Raw genomic sequence first — 19,488 nt, 5'->3', positions numbered from 1 at the left:
GCCTTTCAACAGGTTCAGTCTGGATAACAACCCCTCCTCGGCCATCGTGTATCGCAAAGTATAAAACATGGCTGCACGCAACTTTTTCTTACTACAGCTGTATCATATTTGGACAATTTACCGGTGATATATTTTATTGGGATTCAGATTTCCACGAATAAGTCCTGGTAATCATTACAAGGGATAGTGTTTCCATGTTAACAGTGAAACTGTGATGTACGTGTCGTAAACATCCCGCAACTTAAGATAGGATCGATCCCTCCTTCTATAGATCCATCTTTACTATATACATCAACATCCATACATACACGGATGACTGGGGTTAAGTTCTATCGATTTTTAGTAGCCCAGAATAACCCCAGATTTCGACATTTGTAACACAAAAACTGCGTATCTTTTGATAAACTTGTTCGAGTTGTAGTGAATGCCGCAGCCTCGTTCTGATGGCTGTGTTGGTCGGCTGTTGTATCATTGTCGAGATCAGGCCGACGTAATGTGTCGATATTAAATGAAACATGCAACAGGTTAGTATATCAGTAGATATATATATATACTGTTTAACTTTATATTTGTAAACTGCTGTAAACAAGTCTGTAATAACAAAACTAGTATTAACAGGGTGTATATCAAACCAAATTCAAGGCCATTTCAAGCCTTTTCCAATGTCTTAATTAAGTATTCAAGGCCCACTTTACGCATCATCTAAGTAAAATTGGGAGGGAACAAGAGAACAAAAAAGCAACTTATAACTATCTACTATCAAAATACAACTTGACTTGTAAATTATAAATGTCTGTAAGGGAGGCGGCATAGACAAAGTTGAATCAGATGATCAGTGGCCAGGGTTTCAATAACCTTAATATTCAAGGATTTTTCAAGGCTGTAAACTAATTTTCAAGACTTTTCAAGGCCCAGAATGAAATTCAAGGCTTTTCAAGGCCAAAGGTGAAATTCAAGGCTTTCTCAAGGCCCGTGCTAACCCTGATTAAAAAACTATCAAAGTGAGTATTTGTTAAATGCATTATTAAACGACAACAACGATATCTCTCAAGAACTCCCGAAAGTTCATAAATGGATGCGAAATGTATTGTATGTTCATAGACTCTCGTAGTTTTACAATAATATATGTAATAAAATTACAAACACAAAAGTAATAGATTGACAATTTTGAATGGAAGTACTTTTTTTCCATTTGATGCGAGATTACCATTATCTGCATGTTTCAGTAAAAGGATCGCGTTTGGATTTCACAGTTTGATTGAGAATGAGTGGTTAAACAGGGGCGTTTTAGAAAGGGGCGAGGGATCGTGTTACCGTACAATACAAGGATTCGTGAGCATCGGGAAAAGTTACTCTTCTCGTCAAATAATCAGCAGGCTTCATTAAACATTCTGATTGGACGGTTAGATGTGGTACTAGATAAGATCGCGGATTGATATGACTATACAGAATGGTGATTTGTCCCGATCAGGTGTGTCACGCTACAGCCGTCAGCAAATTGATACGCCTAAAGCAACATCACCCTCCAATTTATGTACAAATGAGGGGCGGAAAAGGGAGGGGAGAATATTTTCGTTAAAACAAGACATGTCGTGCTCTTCTCAGAGAATGATGATCCCCAACCTATCGTTTTCCTAAACGTAAACCATTTTGTTCGCAGGTTTATTAAATTCGTGTTGTGTTTTCGCCCCATACTTCTGCTGCAGAATAACATGTGAAATGAAGGGGGTTTCAGTGATCCTTTTGATCCCCCAGGCCTGAGCTGTGTGATACCATCAGTCATGATAACATTCGAATTAACATCAGTTCTGTTATCTTGTAATTCTGGAAAGTTTCATTACCTCAAGCACGCTGGTGTAAACGAAATCCTAGCTCCATGCGTGTAACAATAATACAACTATATTTAAACAAGATTCTAGCGATAACATTAATTTCTCTTTTAACAGATTTGTACGGCAAAAAAAGGCTGAACAGTCTAAAAATATCAATTATTTATCAGATTGTTTACATGGTAATAACAGCAACTTCATTAATACAAGGAACTAAACACGTGACTTCAGTAATATAGGGAACGAAACACGTGACTTTAGTTATAAAGGGAGCTAAATACGTGACTTCAGTTATACAGGGAGCTAAATACGTCACTTCAGTAATATACTGGAACTAAACACGTGACTTCAGTTATACAGGAAACTAAACACGAGACTTCGGTTATACAGGAAACTAAACACGTGATTTCAGTAATATACTGGAACTAAACACGTGACTTCAGTTATGTACTGGAACTAAACACATGACTTCAGTTATACAGGGAACGAAACACGTGACTTCGGTTATACAGGGAACTAAACACGATACTAAATTATACTGGAAACTTCCAAATGATTTCAGTAATATACTGGAACTAAACACGTGACTTCAGTAATATAGGGAACGAAACACGTGACTTTAGTTTTAAAGGGAGCTAAATACGTGACTTCAGTTATACAGGGAGCTAAATACGTCACTTCAGTAATATACTGGAACTAAACACGTGACTTCAGTTATACAGGAAACTAAACACGAGACTTCGGTTATACAGGGAACTTAACACGTGATTTCAGTAATATACTGGAACTAAACACGTGACTTCAGTTATACAGGGAACTTAACACGTGATTTCAGTAATATACTGGAACTAAACACGTGACTTCAGTTATGTACTGGAACTAAACACGTGACTTCGGTTATACAGGGAACGAAACACATGACTAAATTATTATACTGGAAACTTCCAAATGATTTCAGTAATCCTAAATAGTGGAACTAAACATGTAACTTCTTACTTCCGTATATAACTAAATTAAATATAACCATTCAGTACTGTACATGTGTTACCTTCCGTATATAACAGTTCATGTGGTACCTTCCGTATATAACATGTACATGTGGTACCTTCTGTATATAACGTGTACATGTGGTACCTTCTGTATATAACAGTACATGTGGTACCTTCCGTATATAACAGTACATGTGGTACCTTCTGTATGTAACATGTACATGTGGTACCTTCTGTATATAACGTGTACATGTGGTACCTTCTGTATATAACAGTACATGTGGTACCTTCCGTATATAACAGTACATGTGGTACCTTCTGTATGTAAATGTACATGTGGTACCTTCTGTATATAACAGTGCATGTGGTACCTTCTGTATATAGCAAGTACATGTGGTACCTTCTGTATATAACCAGTACATGTGGTACCTTCTGTATATAACGTGTACATGTGGTACCTTCTGTACATAACAGTACATGTGGTACCTTCTGTATATAACATGTACATGTGGTACCTTCTGTATATAACAGTACATGTGGTACCTTCTGTATATAACATGTACATGTGGTACCTTCTGTATATAACATGTACATGTGGTACCTTCTGTATATAACAGTACATGTGGTACCTTCTGTATATAACATGTACATGTGGTACCTTCTGTATATAACCAGCACATGTAGTACCTATACAGATCCTCACATGTAACCTTTGTTGTAGAATAAAATAATGCAAAAATTGATACAATGTATCAAGGCGCAGGTGCGCATATACTTAGAGGAAATTATATATATGGAACATAAGTTGTTAATCCAATCGTGCCCTACTCCCTGTGTTGTTATTATAGAAAATGTAACATTGCCATCATTAACACTAAGACTGAACAACATCACTAAATCTGATGAAATAGTTGTATCGTTATAATCTATACATGTATTTATAATACAGAATTATTTGCTTTGTCTGATTGTCATGGCATTACTTTTGTGACGTCATGGAGAACCTTCATCAAATATAGCCCTTCCCCGGACTGGATTATAATTTCAATTTTTGAGATATGTTGACACTTTGATAATTTAGCGTACCTCAGTACGACATGTTCTGATTTGGATTCATAATAAAACGTCCGAAATCACGAGGAGATAAAAATATATAAAGACGTTTAAACCATTCCGGACCAGACCCACTTTGTATCTTAGATGTCAACACATACATCAAACACGCACATTAACTTTGTTATCTCTTAACACCTCTGGGTATTTCAACTATGTCAATTAAAACTATTACACTGTACCCTGATGGCAACGAGATAGGGCTGAATCGGGGAGGATAAGGCCGTGCGTAGAAGACCGAAGTTTAGCCCAAACCTCGATCCCGTCCCGTATCTCATCTGGCAAAGACCCATATAGCCATACAACCCACGGAGAGATTCCCTCAAGATATGTTTCCGGAATAATTTACTCCCGTTCGTAGTAATCATGAGTTTCCGGCATTTAGAATACCAGAATTGGCACCGTTTTATAGATCTAATTTAAAATTCCAATGTTTACGCTAATACGTTTCCTACATATCCGTATCTGTTTTTTATTTTAAGAACACTGCGACACATTGATAAATAGTTGGTTACTAACAATAACATTTGTGGCCAAGACCACATAGTCGCTGAATGGACATGTAAACCTCGTAAGGCTGATGAGAAATCCTGAGAAATGTGTTAACATGCGTCCTAATCTAGTCTATTTATCGGGTAATAACCGACCACAATGGCGGTCAGGCCGAGTAGTAAACATCCAGTGCGAAAAATGATAGGATTCCTCTGTTTTAGTCGATTCTTTTTATATCTGACACGGGAAAATATGCAGGATACTTTCAGAACTGGATGATTCACCTCCATTCCATTCATTCATGTACTATTACGTAAGGGCATACCACTTATAGTTTGACATCTCCCTGAATCTAATATCAGCAATATGTTTTCATATTTTCTCTTATAAAGTTTTATGAGGATGATGACAGAGAGCACCTACAGCTACGAAAAGTACAGGTAAAGCCACACAGGTCTCTGATGCTATCAAACCAACCAGAACAACTTTCAAAGTTGTCTGTATCCAATCAAAATACAGATCGCCTCAGCACGTGAAGGCAAAGGTCACAAAGGACAGACAACTGCTTCATGCGTGTCAGCAGATGTAGAGCATGCGCCATTGACTGTTTGGGCAATTATCGGGGCGATGCTATTAGTCCGTCAGAACCTCGAGACAAGACAGACGGGAAGGAAACGATCTGTGTTATTTGCCATAAAAACGGAGTTGGAGAAAGTGTGTGTATCGGGTTACACGCTGAATTCATGAAACGTGTCGGGGCGTGCTGACCGCCGGTCAAAACACTTACCTACACGTACATTACAGTTCACTACATGAGTTACTGGGAAGTAGTGTAGAGTGATTATCTAAAACAGAATCATGAACCATAACCATATAAAACAGACAACGCAATATTAGCTGTGAGTGTTTCTAAACGTCCGAAATCACTAACGGTCAATTAACTAAATATATTATTTTGATAGATGTAGTAATAATTCCAGTCAACCAACGATTCATTATGAAAACGAATCGTGTATCTAAGGCACTGCCTGTTAGTAGGGAACTGACTTCTATTGGCAAGTGGAACACACTCCAGATCACTGGTATCTACATCTCCCGTGGTGTCAGCAAAACCCAACACTTCCCAGAGCGCTCATAATGCAAACACTGACCGCAATAAAGTGATCTTTATCCGTGCACCCTAATCCCTCGCGCGAATTACTGTTCCTGTGGGATTACCAGTAGGCTGGGCCGCTGGCATCACTTTGTCCTGACACCAGTTCACCAGTAACGATGGCAATCCGCGAGGAATAATTAGAAAAGCTAATATATATCAATTAGAGAGGTTAATTGGTTACAGGAAACACGAGCCTCCTGTTTGTGGGTGGCGTATAGGCTTTCCCTAACACCAGTTACATAACACGTGCTGTCAGCATCCACACACGATATCACTGTAGTAATCTATAGTATTGTCATTCTTTGAATATAAAAAAGTATGTCAAAAAAATCGCTACTTACGTCTGGGATACACGATCGATGCTGGCCCATTGTGTGATGGAACCTCCGGTTGGCTGGGCGCATGGGTGGTAGGACCTTCCGTTGTCGTCGTCGTTGACGTAGTCGGATCCACGATGGCGTTACTTATAGAACTTGAAGAAATAATTCTCAAATTTTCCACAACTTTAGTTAAGTTTCTGACAATCGCTTCAACAGCGCTAAGACCGTTACTCATGTTCCCCATTGTATCACTCTGTGTTTCCATGTGCTCCTTCACCTGTCTTAGCGCGAGACTTTCCCGCCGTAACACTTCTTCTGTTTCCTGAACGTTCCGAAACAGTAGACTCATTTTCGAGTTCATTTCTTGTAAACTTAACGTGCCATTTACACTTAAGTCGTTCACGTTTGGTAAACGTTCTATGAATTTCTCTTCTAATGTTTTAAATTTGGAATCAATGACGTCATTTATATCTTTGAATAACTTTTTACATCTACACGGCCTGGTCTTCCGTTTCCGGTTCCTGAGTACTGGTACCGTGGAATACATTGTCACAAACACAGACAGACACAAGATCCCTTGTAACATTCGCCGTAAATCCATACTGAATAAATAGTATCCTCTTAAATATGGTATATATATATATCTCTTATTTGATTCTCCAGCCCCTTCCTGCGCTATATGACACAGCTCGCTTCACAACACACGTTTAGTCTGGCTGTCCACCACATGGTTAGCGCTGTTTATCTGGAAAAAATATATAAACAGTGAAATAGGATATCAAATTAACCAGACGCACTTGTCCGTGGGCGATGTAGATACAGGGAAATAGTCAACTGTCCGTAGGCCGGGTCGGGTGTCGTGACTCAGAGTGACGTCACAGGAAAATAGCTAGTGAACTGTTCGTTTTAATGTAAGTAAACAAAACTATTAAATATGTTATATATCCTACTGAAAACCCATTGTAACAGAGACCTTTGATGTTTAGAAACACGCTGATCATCTTGTTATGTGATCGGAGACGAGTATTAAAAGTAACAATCGAACGCACCCGCCCTGATAGCGACCTAGGATACGGCTGATCCCTTCCTACCTGAGTAAGTCGACGTTATCATCACACCTTATTGTTATTACTTAGACCTGGATCAACATGAGTGGCGTCGAGTGATTTTCGAATGTTCCGGTCATTATGCCCGTCTTTTGTTCCGGGGTTTATAATTTCGGGCAGACAGATCACACACAGGGCGAGTTCGAGAGGCTATACGTGGGTACACGGAGAAAACAGCGTGACGTAAGTCGAGATTAGTAGAACGTTAGCCGTTAGAGAGAATATTTACATCTCGTACTTAACACAAATTATCACAATGCCTTCGTGTTTAGAGTCCGATATTTATACTCAAACGGCAACCGAGATTACGTCACCATAAAGCTGCCCAAGTGGCATGAGCTTTGTGAGAAAGAGAAAATAACTACAATGTATATTTGATGATTAATAAAAAAAAAATCGTCAAAATGAAACATTTGACATTTGCAAGTTAAGGATGGGGTTGTCTTTCCAAATCAATGACTTTTGATGAATTAGATTTTTTCCCAGTGAGTAAAGAAATGTACTACAATCTATAGGGAATGAATGACTGCCTTTGTTTTGGGTGAGCAATTTAACAACAATGTCCCCTCACCTGGAGTTTACTTACCTGTTAATTACTCACTTTAAATGCTACTACATACAACTACTACATACTTAATCAATGGCAGGTTCAGACACAACAGCCCGCGACATGACTAATTAAAGGCCACCATGTACTACAAAGGCTACACAGAATGACACGTGGGAATTTGAACATGACGAGAAGATGGAGTCAGAACTCTGCTACAGAACACGTAACCAGGGCCTGTCCAAAGTTCATACTCTTGCAATTGACGACAGGTCGTTTTGTCATATTATTTTATCATTTTGCAATCAAAATGTTTTAATTATGTTTTTATTTATAGAAGATTGTAGATGCAGATAGCTTGATCCAAAAAATGCACAAAAATTGTGCATAGCATCAGAAGCGCACATCTCGGCGGTTGCGACCGGAAAAGTTTCAGCTCAGATACACGCGTATCTATAAGTCCTGATAAATTTAATATTGTAACGACATCGAGTTAGAATAGTAGATTTGCGTACACTGCTCCTCACACGGTAGGTTTGGGACCCAACACTTCTTGTCGCATTGGAAACCAGACCCAGACGTCTAATTGCCCGACACCAGACCCATTCGGCAGATTTGGGACCCCCTGCTACATGTACTTATTGCCCGACACCAGACCCATTCGGCAGAATTTGGGACCCCTTGATACATGTACTAATTGCACGACACCAGACCCATTCGGCAGAATTGGGACCCCTTGCTACATGTACGTAATTGCCCGACACTAGACCCATTCGGCAGATTTGGGACCCCCTGCTACATGTACTAAATGCCCGACACGAGACACAGACTGCAGGTTTGAGGCACCATACCACTTGTCAAATTAGACACTAAGTGGGAATAGTATACCGTGGGGACTCGGACATAAGTGGTATGGTCCACTTACAGGATCCTCGAACTGTACACGTTTGTACCCAAAGGGCCACTGACGTGCCACTAAATGGCACAGGGAATAGGGGATGCGATGATTCGTTTCTGGTTTTCTTAATTTGACCTAAAATAAAGATCCTAACGATATTTTCCATGAAAAAAAAAATCACGAAAGCAATTGATTGAGGAATGTAAAGACACTTCACTATTTGCTGTAGATACACGTTGTCTATGTTTTATTACTATGGCAACACGAACGAGGTATTGGTCAGTTTGTACGGCCAGTGTGGCGGCGTACATACAGATATGATGTACTAGTGTCTTGTCCCCCAAGCCTCGTTCTCGCAACCAACATAAGGTGGTCAGCCATCAAAGTACGACACGTGCCAAGACAACCATCGCTATCCAGCACGTGCCAAATGATCCGTACCTCATTAGCCCCACCATGCCACACTTACATTACCTGGGACATGTAAGCAACAACTGGTCAAGACATGAACGCGCACTGCGTGGTGTCCAGCCGTCAGACACATTAGATGTACAGCGACGCCATTACTGGGGTCGAGTTGGAGAAAATCTGCATGCAGTTTGCACCAAGGTTACACTGGTATGATATATGTTACATTGGCATAAAACGCCTTCGGACATAGAACACCATCTTGATGCGAGTTTGGAAGAAATGCGAAATGTCGTACCTTAATCGCAACATGTGTCTGGATACTGAGAAACAAGTTCTACGACGCGACAACGCACGGACCCTCGTACACTAATAATGTACATCTCACAATCTCATGGAAATCGAATGGTTATATGCGCCAACCTTTAATTTCTTAGAAAAAAAAGTCATGTATCTAGTTAACTGTAATAAATAGAATTGTTTTAGTTACATTGTCGAAACAAGTCTACTTGTTACGCCTTTATGAATCCGAGCCGAGATGTAATCGATAAAGTTGGTGTTTTAGACATCTGGAACCACAAATACAATTTATTATAGATAATGTCGGTCGAAAAAACGTTCCCGTATGTAAACAAACTGCTGTACTTTTGGAACACGAACGTAATACCCTAGATAATAAAACTTCCGTCCAGGTGCCAGACTACCAATCATTACTTCGCCAGCGATAATATACCGTATAGTCGGCGCAGAGCGTGCCTACCTTTAGTTTGTCGGTGCTACCCGTCTTCTGTCAGAAATAATCCGGTACAGACGATGTGTCCTTTCACCAGTTCTTCCCGTCAGACTATAAGTCTACAATGGTGCCGCTAAGTTCCGTCTCTAGGTATGTTTATACCGTCAGCTTGCAAATTATTTAAACTGTTGTGTATGAATCATGCATACAATAAAATGATGAGCCACCTTCGCAGCCTCCGTACCGTGTACGGATGGGTATACCATCAGGTAAAATAGTAGACGGGTTTCGTGTGAATCATGCTGTAGATCAAAACAGACAGACTATAAACAGATGATGACTAAACCAATCGGAGAAAATTAAAACCCAATTCGTTAGTGGTAATATATAGGTCTATTGGGGTTTGATTTGAAATTAATCAATAAAGACTCGACCAACCGCCGCGCTAACCACTATTACACTCTGGGTGATGCGAACGTTCGAAATCGTCTCGGTTTTTCTGATGCTTATAAAAAGTAACAGTTAGTCTTGGAATGGAGAGTAATGTGTTTTATTAGTTTTGTTACATAGTTGTGCGAGTGCTAAATTATCATCTCCGTAGGAATTATTCTAATTTTTGCTTACAGTGCCAATCAGGGTACGGTCTAACCACGAGGTGAGAGGCGGAACCGTGAATCCGACACGCCATTGTGTCATTACACGTGTCAAGGGATGAGTGCGCCCTGACGCCCGTGGTTTACGTGTCGAGTGGGGTCGGGATTTATGACTATTGTTTGATGTCTGGGGGGACCATCGCACGCCATAACTAACACCTATTACATCGACACAAATTGCTGTAATGCATTGGCATAGTCATGTAGTCTTCAATTATCTCATATAGCAGTAAATGTTGTGTATAACTGGTGAGCAAAAAACCCCTGTTAATATCATACACTACACGCACTGCTCCTATGACAACGCTATATTTACAGTTTTTTGTTTTTGTTTTTCATTTCTATTCAGTTTCATCGTTGAGACCAGAGGCCAATGAATCTATGCCCAATGGAAGCAATATCGGTCCGTCTCATGATCGACTGTAATTTTGTAAGAAACAATAATACATAGACTCGAACCTTAACATGTTCATACTGTTTAAAAGAAAATGAACATTTAAATTTTGTCGTATCCTATTAAACTGGTTAATGGTTGTTTCATACAGGAGCCATGCCTAAAATTCTAGCAAGACAACATTTTCTACATGGGTATGAAAATGTCAACACAAATTGATTGATAAACGTCCCAAGTTGTCAACAGTCCGCCGTGTACATAATGTACAACAGCAGACAGACTAGACATCCCTTGACAGACAAGGTTAACTCTGTCGACTCGACAGAATCGATCTCGCCACTTAGACAATTAACACCAGCGACTGCAGTAAGAACACTGAATATTTAAGTGTAACCTTCACGTGTGTCAATAATTAAACATCTCAGTGTATTCAGTTTGCTGTTAAATTCTTGTGAACCTTCTAAGTAGTTAATATCAGGAATGTTTATCATCTCGCAAACTGTGTACCACGTGACATAGACTACATTAATATTACCGATAACGTTATCATCGTGGTTTGTCTTTATACAGTATAATATACAAATGTATATCGAATATATGACATATACTTATAAGCAAAGTCGTATCAGTTGTGTTCAAGTTTCGATTTAATGGTTTTTAGTATCAAAGAACATGAACATGATTTAAATTGTGTAAACGTTTTAATACACTGTATATCGGACACATTTATCTTAGTAGATTCCTATCCTGCCTTCTGTTTTACCTCGACATTGTATTTACACAATTATGACACGTATTGTCTGATACATATCTGAGGTTTGCATACGAATGTCATTGTTATCGTCCCGGAATTCTCGTCCGTTTTCGTTTCGTTATATTATGTGTGCTGGGTAAGCGCGTGCACGGAAAGACCGGGAGATGCGTTGCCAAGTTGATAAGGGTGTCATAATATGCCAGTTCCCTTAGGCTCTCCGAGTTCAAAGGGCTGTAACGTCTGGAGCTACAACGCCGCAAACTTGTAAATGTAGCGGATTACTCCTGGTCGTGTATACAAACTGCACGTGCTCGGACTCAGAGGGAGGGGGCTGGCAAAAAGTTCAAACATTGTTTTGCTAGATAATGCAATATTTAAGGAAACATGAATTATGTGAACTTTACCACCAATTTACGTAAGTACACGGATAAACGATAGTGTAATACTTTGTAGGCTGCATTGTATAATGCTGTTTAAATAAATGCCGACAAAATATTACACTTATGTTCAACTGTTATTATATCAATACAATTAAATTGCACAATGTAGTTGTATTTGAATATAAAAAGGCTGTTTTTTTCTAGCAACGAAGAACAACATCCGGACTGCGGATACTGTAATACCAGATTTAAATCAAGTAGTGAAATCAAACGTTAATGATGGATGGCAGTGAATTTTAAACGTTCTGTCGTGTTAGACTTGTTAGAGTCCCGATCTAGCTTTCATACTTTTTGTGTTGACTTGGTCAGTCGAACAATTCAATGCTGCAACTGTGTAAGTGGTTACTATAAGTTTCCGGACGCGGTTCCGTCTCGGATTTTAGTCGCTTAATCCATGGTTTACGACACTAAAAGCATTCGGACGATTATCGATGGGTCGCAATTTAAAGTATGTGTGTACATGGTGAACGTACAATACTGTGATTTGTTAATGATGCGAGTACTTTCTCTCCGATAACGTTTTTTTTTTTTTCTTTACTTTTCGGGACTACAACTACAGTGCTGTGCTTCCGACTTTCAAACTGTAAAATACATTATAACACCATGACATATCCAATAGCCTCTTACAAATAAAACTACACGGTTTTTAGACTTGGCTTATGCAGACTAGCCATTTTAATCAAATACATGTTAAGATGAAAGTTTAAGAATACCAGAGAGGATATTAGGCAGGCAATGAAATGTTTAACACAAATTGGCTTAAAAGTTATTCTAATATTAGATTCCGTGTCTGTCATAATCATAGAGGTATATTTACATTTGCTTCGACAATAACAACATTAAAACCGCTGTTCATTGCCTAAATGTACAACACTGACGATTATATTTAGTGAATTAGTGTTTGAAACACACATTTACACGCTGTTTTTATCATCTGTGTCGGGATGTATTTCTTAAAGGCCTTTAGACACCTGCAAATTTCAGTCTGATGGAAAATAATAAAAAAAATTGTACATGTTACATCTAAATATTTATTGATGTATCGTACATACACGCGTAAGTTTCTTTTCAAAAGAAATTTACACAGAAACGCAAAAGACTCGTTTGTATCATTTGATGTTTTCTGTGTGTAATTTTAAGTCGTCATTTAGTAAGCAGTCGGATTGTTCAGATTGCGTGTCAAATACACATTCCACGAAACAGAAACGTTTGTATAGAGACTCTCGGGGTAAAGTTAAATCCCCTTATAGTTACCAGCTACCAGAGTGGACGTTAAAATACAAAAATGTTTATAAATGCACGATTACGTTTGCTCACGAAATGTATATATCAAGCACATCTGTAAAGGAATCACAAAGTTTTCCAATTAACGAAATTTGTACTTAAATAGGAAAGTTAAGATATTTCGCGATCAAGTGCGTGAATGTAGAGAACATCCTATCAACAACTTTGTAATTACATTTATGTAGAAAAATCCTATCAACAACTTTGTACCAACAACTGTGTAATTACATTTATGTAGAGAATATCGTATCAACAACTGTGTAATTACATTTATGTAGAGAATATCATATCAACAACTTTGTAATTACATTTATGTAGAGAATATCATATCAACAACTTTGTAATTACATTTATGTAGAGAATATCGTATCAACAACTTTGTAATTACATTTATGTAGAGAATATCATATCAACAACTTTGTAATTACATTTATGTAGAGAATATCATATCAACAACTTTGTAATTACATTTATGTAGAAAATACCATATCAACAACTTTGTAATTACATGTATGTGGAGAACATCATATCAACAACTTTGTAATTACATTTATGTAGAGAATATCATATCAACAACTTTGTAATTACATTTATGTAGAGAATATCATATCAACAACTTTGTAATTACATTTATGTAGAAAAATCCTATCAACAACTTTGTAATTACATGTACATGTATGTAGAAAAATCTTATCAACAACTTTGTAATTACATGATGAAATTAGCATTACTTCTTTTAGTGAAACTTCCAATATTTCTGTCGAATTCTAAAAATCGACGAATGTCAATTCTATAACGAAAACCTGCCAATATTGGTTCGCATACTCGTTAAATCTCCAGCAGATGTCTGCACATGGACAATTTTCTTATGGGAATCTCAAGCATGAAGTAGTGGCAATATTTACCCAGAAACTTGAAACACTTGCTTTTACTTAACAAAGTATAAGCGTTTTAATGATAAGGACATATTCAAGCGTCCGACTAATTTTGCATTATAACAAAGTTTAGATTTCTAAATTTCTGATGGATTAATGTTGAGTTTATGTAACAAAGATTGTATGGCGACAATAAGCTAAACCTCAAATTTAACGCCATTCTAAATTAGTATAAATATGTTGGACGAAAATACTTTGTGCCATTAATACATCGTCGGAAACCAAATCAATTAATCACGGTTTTAAACAAAAATTAGCACCTTTTACACCATACTCATCGATCTGTGCTGATTATACCCGTCTCCAAAACTACTATACAATACATCTCCGTAACCGATCAGCACTACAAACTACTATAAATACCGATTATAATCCCCGAAAAACTTTGGAATGCGTCCACGTGACGTAAAATAAAGAACACGTTTACCTGATAATCCTGCATAACTTGGGAAGGTAATGAACGAGTTAATCTACGATAATCCATAGAAATATGTACTAATCTCGTCGACACCTACCCGAGTCAGCGAGTCGCACCTTCGTGTACCCTTCCTCCAGTATAATGTTAGTAATGTTACTGATAACGAAGTCTACTTTTTCTATATAAATGACCTTTATATGATCAAGTTAGAGAAATATATCCCGGTCAATTTGTAAACTATGTTGAATAATTATACGAAGAACTTGTCTATTAATAAAACAGTAGAAATGGGGAAAGTGGGCTTGTCTCCAGTATAATCTAATACCCTTCTTATATGTTTGTATATATATTGCCATCAAATTACTTATGGAATAAGAACTGTGCAATAAACATTTGAATTTATTTGAATCGAAAATATAAATCGAGCAACATTACATTTATTTTAAAATTATCATTAATTACTTGTTAAATGTGGACTTTTAAATCAGGTCATTTAACGTGAAGAAAAATTGTAACCTTTCAATAAACATACCAAAAGTTACACAGTTTGTCTCACTAGCGTTTACTTATAAACTTCACGATCTAAAGCACACACATCTTTCTTCGTGTACTCACCTTTCTAGTCCATATTCAGACGTTATTCTGATCTATATACACTGTTAAAGCACAAATGTGAGAAAATCTTAATAATCTCCCGTATCCTGGAGAACTGTGTCCACTAAAGTAGACCACATCACACGGAAACAACTCACGAACAATATCCTGTAAACTTTGCCTCCTGACAAGTACTTCAAGGAATAAGTTACTACAGAGAGTGTATGTATTAGTACGGCGCGTTCGATGGAGCAGTTCTATCCCACCGCTCTACACACACTGTTACTGCGAGTCGAGTGAGGCTGCGCCGTGTCTACCACGAGCTGACAGTCCATTGGCAGACTAACCCTGCCACCTACCCCCTCCACTTGAGTTCAGATTACGACCCCCTCCCTCCATCTTTCTTACTCTCTCTACTAACACGGACACACACACACAACAAGGACCACAGCTGACTCGAAGCATCTCTCACAATGTTAGCGAAAATTGCATTTTTTTTTGTAGTTTCAGTAAAAACAATATAAATCTAACTTCTATCTGAGAGAGAGGAGAAATTTCAGTATATTAGAGTTCGTGCATGAAGAAGTCATTTTGTCATTTAAATAAAACAGAATTTCCAACGTGGTTGTGTAATTTCATATAGCTGTTATGTGAAAGTACAGTATTTGTTTTCAACAATCATTTGAAGCGATGAGTCCAGTCTCCATAAGAGTGCATTCCATTAAATATTGAATTTTTGTGATTTTCATCATTTTAGATTGCATCAAACTTCTAAACCTTTCATGGTGTATTTATTTTGTATTTTCACTCCCAATCAAATGATTTACTCCAGTAAATAGAAATATAAATAAAACCTATTAGCAGGTGCTTCAACACGTAAATAAATGCCGCGTGTCTTTGTACTACTGTACGATATTATAACAAGTCGTTGTGTTATTTTCACATACTAGTAAATAACCACGGCGATATAGCCATTTTTACTTGTCAATCATTCGAACACGATCAAGTTCGCGATATTTCGTCGATACCGGTCAATCGGTGTGAAATGTCGATTTTTACCGTAATTTTGAAATGTCGATTTCATTTTTAAATGCTATTGCGTATTAATAGTTTTATCAATAAATCCAGGTATTGTGCAAGTTTATTACTAAAATGTTGTTACTGCTATACACACTCAGCTGAATAAAAAAAACAAGGCTCATTCATGAATCTGTTGTGAATACAATATTTCGTCCAATTAGACCTGTTTCAGAATCGACATTAGTAGATACCGAAGCCATTTAGGCTAATCAAGCCCCGATTAATATATTACATAGCTGTCATAAATCTGACGATGAAATCAACAGAGAAAAAAGTTTGTTATAACAGTTATTTACTCTTTTTTTTTTAATCTAGGATACTTTATATAATTGTACATACCTTGTGGAGTATCCACCAGAGGCCAGAAAAGTCAACACAGAACGGTACAAACAACACTGTTCTCCAAATAGTATGTAAGCCTCCTTACCGCACAACGCGTGTCAGTCTGAATCCGGGTAAAGCGTATATGTATATATACTTATGTATAAACACTTAGTACGGGTACCTGTCAGTAGACTACACCTGTTGATCAATTACGTAATAATTGTCCACATAAACTGTGCCGGTGTTGTGAATGGACGTACCTTCCGATGGCCAGATACACAGGTACTCTCTGTAACTTTATTTACGAGCAGCCCTCCCCGATACCCGCCCTGGTAGATGTTTAAATGCCAGCCCGTTGGCCTTATCACTGCCTATTATCGGTTCTATTGTTAATCGGTGATTGACACCCGGATTTATAGGGAGCTGACGCGGACCCTGGAACATAGAGGGGCTGGTGTCAGTGATACGTTGGAAACATAAACGATTTATTACACCTTGTTTATCGCGCTGATTTATCTCGCGAAATCTAAAGAAATTAGGGAAATAATCATGATATAGATAATTATATCTCGTAGTCCGTAGAGTGGGTCCTGTCATGTTATTAACTGGAATCCAAATAGCACGGGTTATCAACTATGTAGGTAGTGTAACACAGACAAATAGTAATTAATTAGTGACATTAAAATACATCTTCGTAAAGGAACTTTTATCATTAAGCAAATGACGCATTTTATAACAAATCACGTACACTTTGTACTGATTAATAACTTATAGGTAGAAACCATTATGAAATGAAATATCTAAAGTACTGTAATGTATAACTAATAGTTAAGTTAATCAGCATGTTTAGGTTCATTAAGGAAACAGACAAACACTACTCTGATTCATAAAGAACGCCAAAAATATTTGTGACAAACGGTATATTGTGTCCTCTGAAAACCTCAAGGTGGAAAACTTAATATGATAAAACACATAATCTGTGGAATGTCTATTCATTACGCGCCTGTAGTAATCAGGGGCGATAAGATCTGACAACGGGTTCAGTTACACCGATCTTTGTCACATTAAGGAAGCTAGGGTCGGGATTAAAGTCCTATATTTCAAAAATGAAAATATATTTGTATGCATGAAATTTATATGGTAACAGCAGATGTATTATACTGAGAAAAGGGATAAGATTACAGCCCCAGTACGGGGTGTACTTTAGGGTAAGGTTACAGCCCCGGTACGGGGTGTACTTTAGGGTAAGGTTACATCCCCGGTACGGGGTGTGCTTTAGGGTAAGGTTACAGCCCCGGTACGGGGTGTACTTTAGGGTAAGGTTACAGCCCCGGTACGGGGTGTGCTTTAGGGTAAGGTTACAGCCCCGGTACGGGGTGTGCTTTAGGGTAAGGTTACAGCCCCGATACGGGGTGTACTTTAGGGTTAGGTTACAGCCCCAGTACGGGGTGTACTTTAGGGTAAGGTTACAGCCCCGGTACGGGTATACTTTAGGGTAAGATTACAGCCCCGGTACGGGGTGTGCTTTAGGGTAAGGTTACAGCCCCGGTACGGGGTGTGCTTTAGGGTAAGGTTACAGCCCCGATACGGGGTGTACTTTAGGGTTAGGTTACAGCCCCAGTACGGGGTGTACTTTAGGGTAAGGTTACAGCCCCGGTACGGGTATACTTTAGGGTAAGATTACAGCCCCGGTACGGGGTGTGCTTTAGGGTAAGGTTACAGCCCCGGTATGGGGTTTACTTTAGGGTAAGTTTACAGCCCCGGTACAGGGTGTACTTTAGGGTAAGATTACAGCCCCGATACGGGGTGTACTTTAGGGTAAGTTTACAGCCCCGGTACGGGGTATACTTTAGGGTAAGGTTACAGCCCCGGTACGGGATGTACTTTAGGGTAAGATTACAGCCCCGGTACGGGTTGTACTTTAGGGTAAGGTTACAGCCCCGGTACGGGGTGTACTTTAGGGTAAGGTTACAGCCCCGGTACGGGGTGTACTTTAGGGTAAGGTTACAGCCCCGGTACGGGGTATACTTTAGGGTAAGGTTACAGCCCCGGTACGGGGTGTACTTTAGGGTAAGGTTACAGCCCCGGTACGGGGTATACTTTAGGGTAAGGTTACAGCCCCGGTACGGGGTGTACTTTAGGGTAAGGTTACAGCCCCGGTGCGGGTTGTACTTTAGGGTAAGGTTACAGCCCCGGTACGGGGTATACTTTAGGGTAAGGTTACAGCCCGGTACGTCACATTAAATATTCTTGATTGCAAATGTATCATTTTCATAATCATACTAAACGAGTAAGTTACCTTTGATTTCAATCGACATGTCTATCAATTGGTAGAAAAGAGAAATATGTTTCTATGTTAATCCTATATTAACATACATTGGCACTGAGTGACTACATATCACTGGAGGTGCTGTACTCGAACATGACGGTATTACGAAGACATGATATGATAATTTTTATTTCCGGAGGCGACTCTCATTTTCCCCGCGTCACAGAAGACAGGATATGAAGCCATACCAAGACTGTTTTAGGTGGTGTCTAATAGAGAATTATACCGGGTGTGGATCCTTAACTAGTTCGGTACCTAATGTCAACAATTTCATTGGCTGACAAGACAAAACCGCGGTGGGAATTGGTTTAAGGACAGACGGTCCGCCGCCCTATTGTTAAACTTCGTCCGTGGTGACAAAAATTGGGTGGCATTTATCGAGACAGAAAGATAATGGAACGATAACGTCGTAATATATGGCAAAAACATTTTGTTTTTTTCATTCCGACATATTTTCCTCAGCTGATATAAAAGCATTGGGTCAAATTCAAAAGATTGCAAATTAGACAATTCTCTTATACAAATCATTGTGATCGACATTCCGATCACATACAATCCTTTGTTAATTCAATTTAAGCTAAACACACGACGTAGCCAGGCGTAATGTTATTGACTTAATCAATGACAGTGTATGTTCCTATACCTATCATGATTACACTTGACATTTTAATTGAAACTAGCACATATAAAAC

The 19,488-nt window shown here is 38.5% G+C and overlaps 1 protein-coding gene across 1 annotated transcript in view; it reads right to left on the bottom strand.

Moving 5' to 3' along the window:
• Positions 1-15,350, bottom strand: part of LOC117333159 (ficolin-2-like) — a 32,170-nt gene extending 16,820 nt beyond the window's left edge. Inside the window, 2 exon segments of the mRNA XM_033892314.1 lie at positions 5,921-6,644; positions 15,085-15,350. Of these exon segments, the coding sequence (XP_033748205.1) occupies positions 5,921-6,500 (580 nt within the window). The 5' untranslated portion in view covers positions 6,501-6,644; positions 15,085-15,350.
• Positions 15,351-19,488: the final 4,138 nt, after the last annotated feature.

The sequence above is a fragment of the Pecten maximus genome, chromosome 8, assembly GCF_902652985.1.
Source record: "Pecten maximus chromosome 8, xPecMax1.1, whole genome shotgun sequence".
NCBI lineage: Eukaryota > Metazoa > Mollusca > Bivalvia > Pectinida > Pectinidae > Pecten > Pecten maximus.
This window is presented reverse-complemented; position numbering and strand designations above follow the sequence as displayed.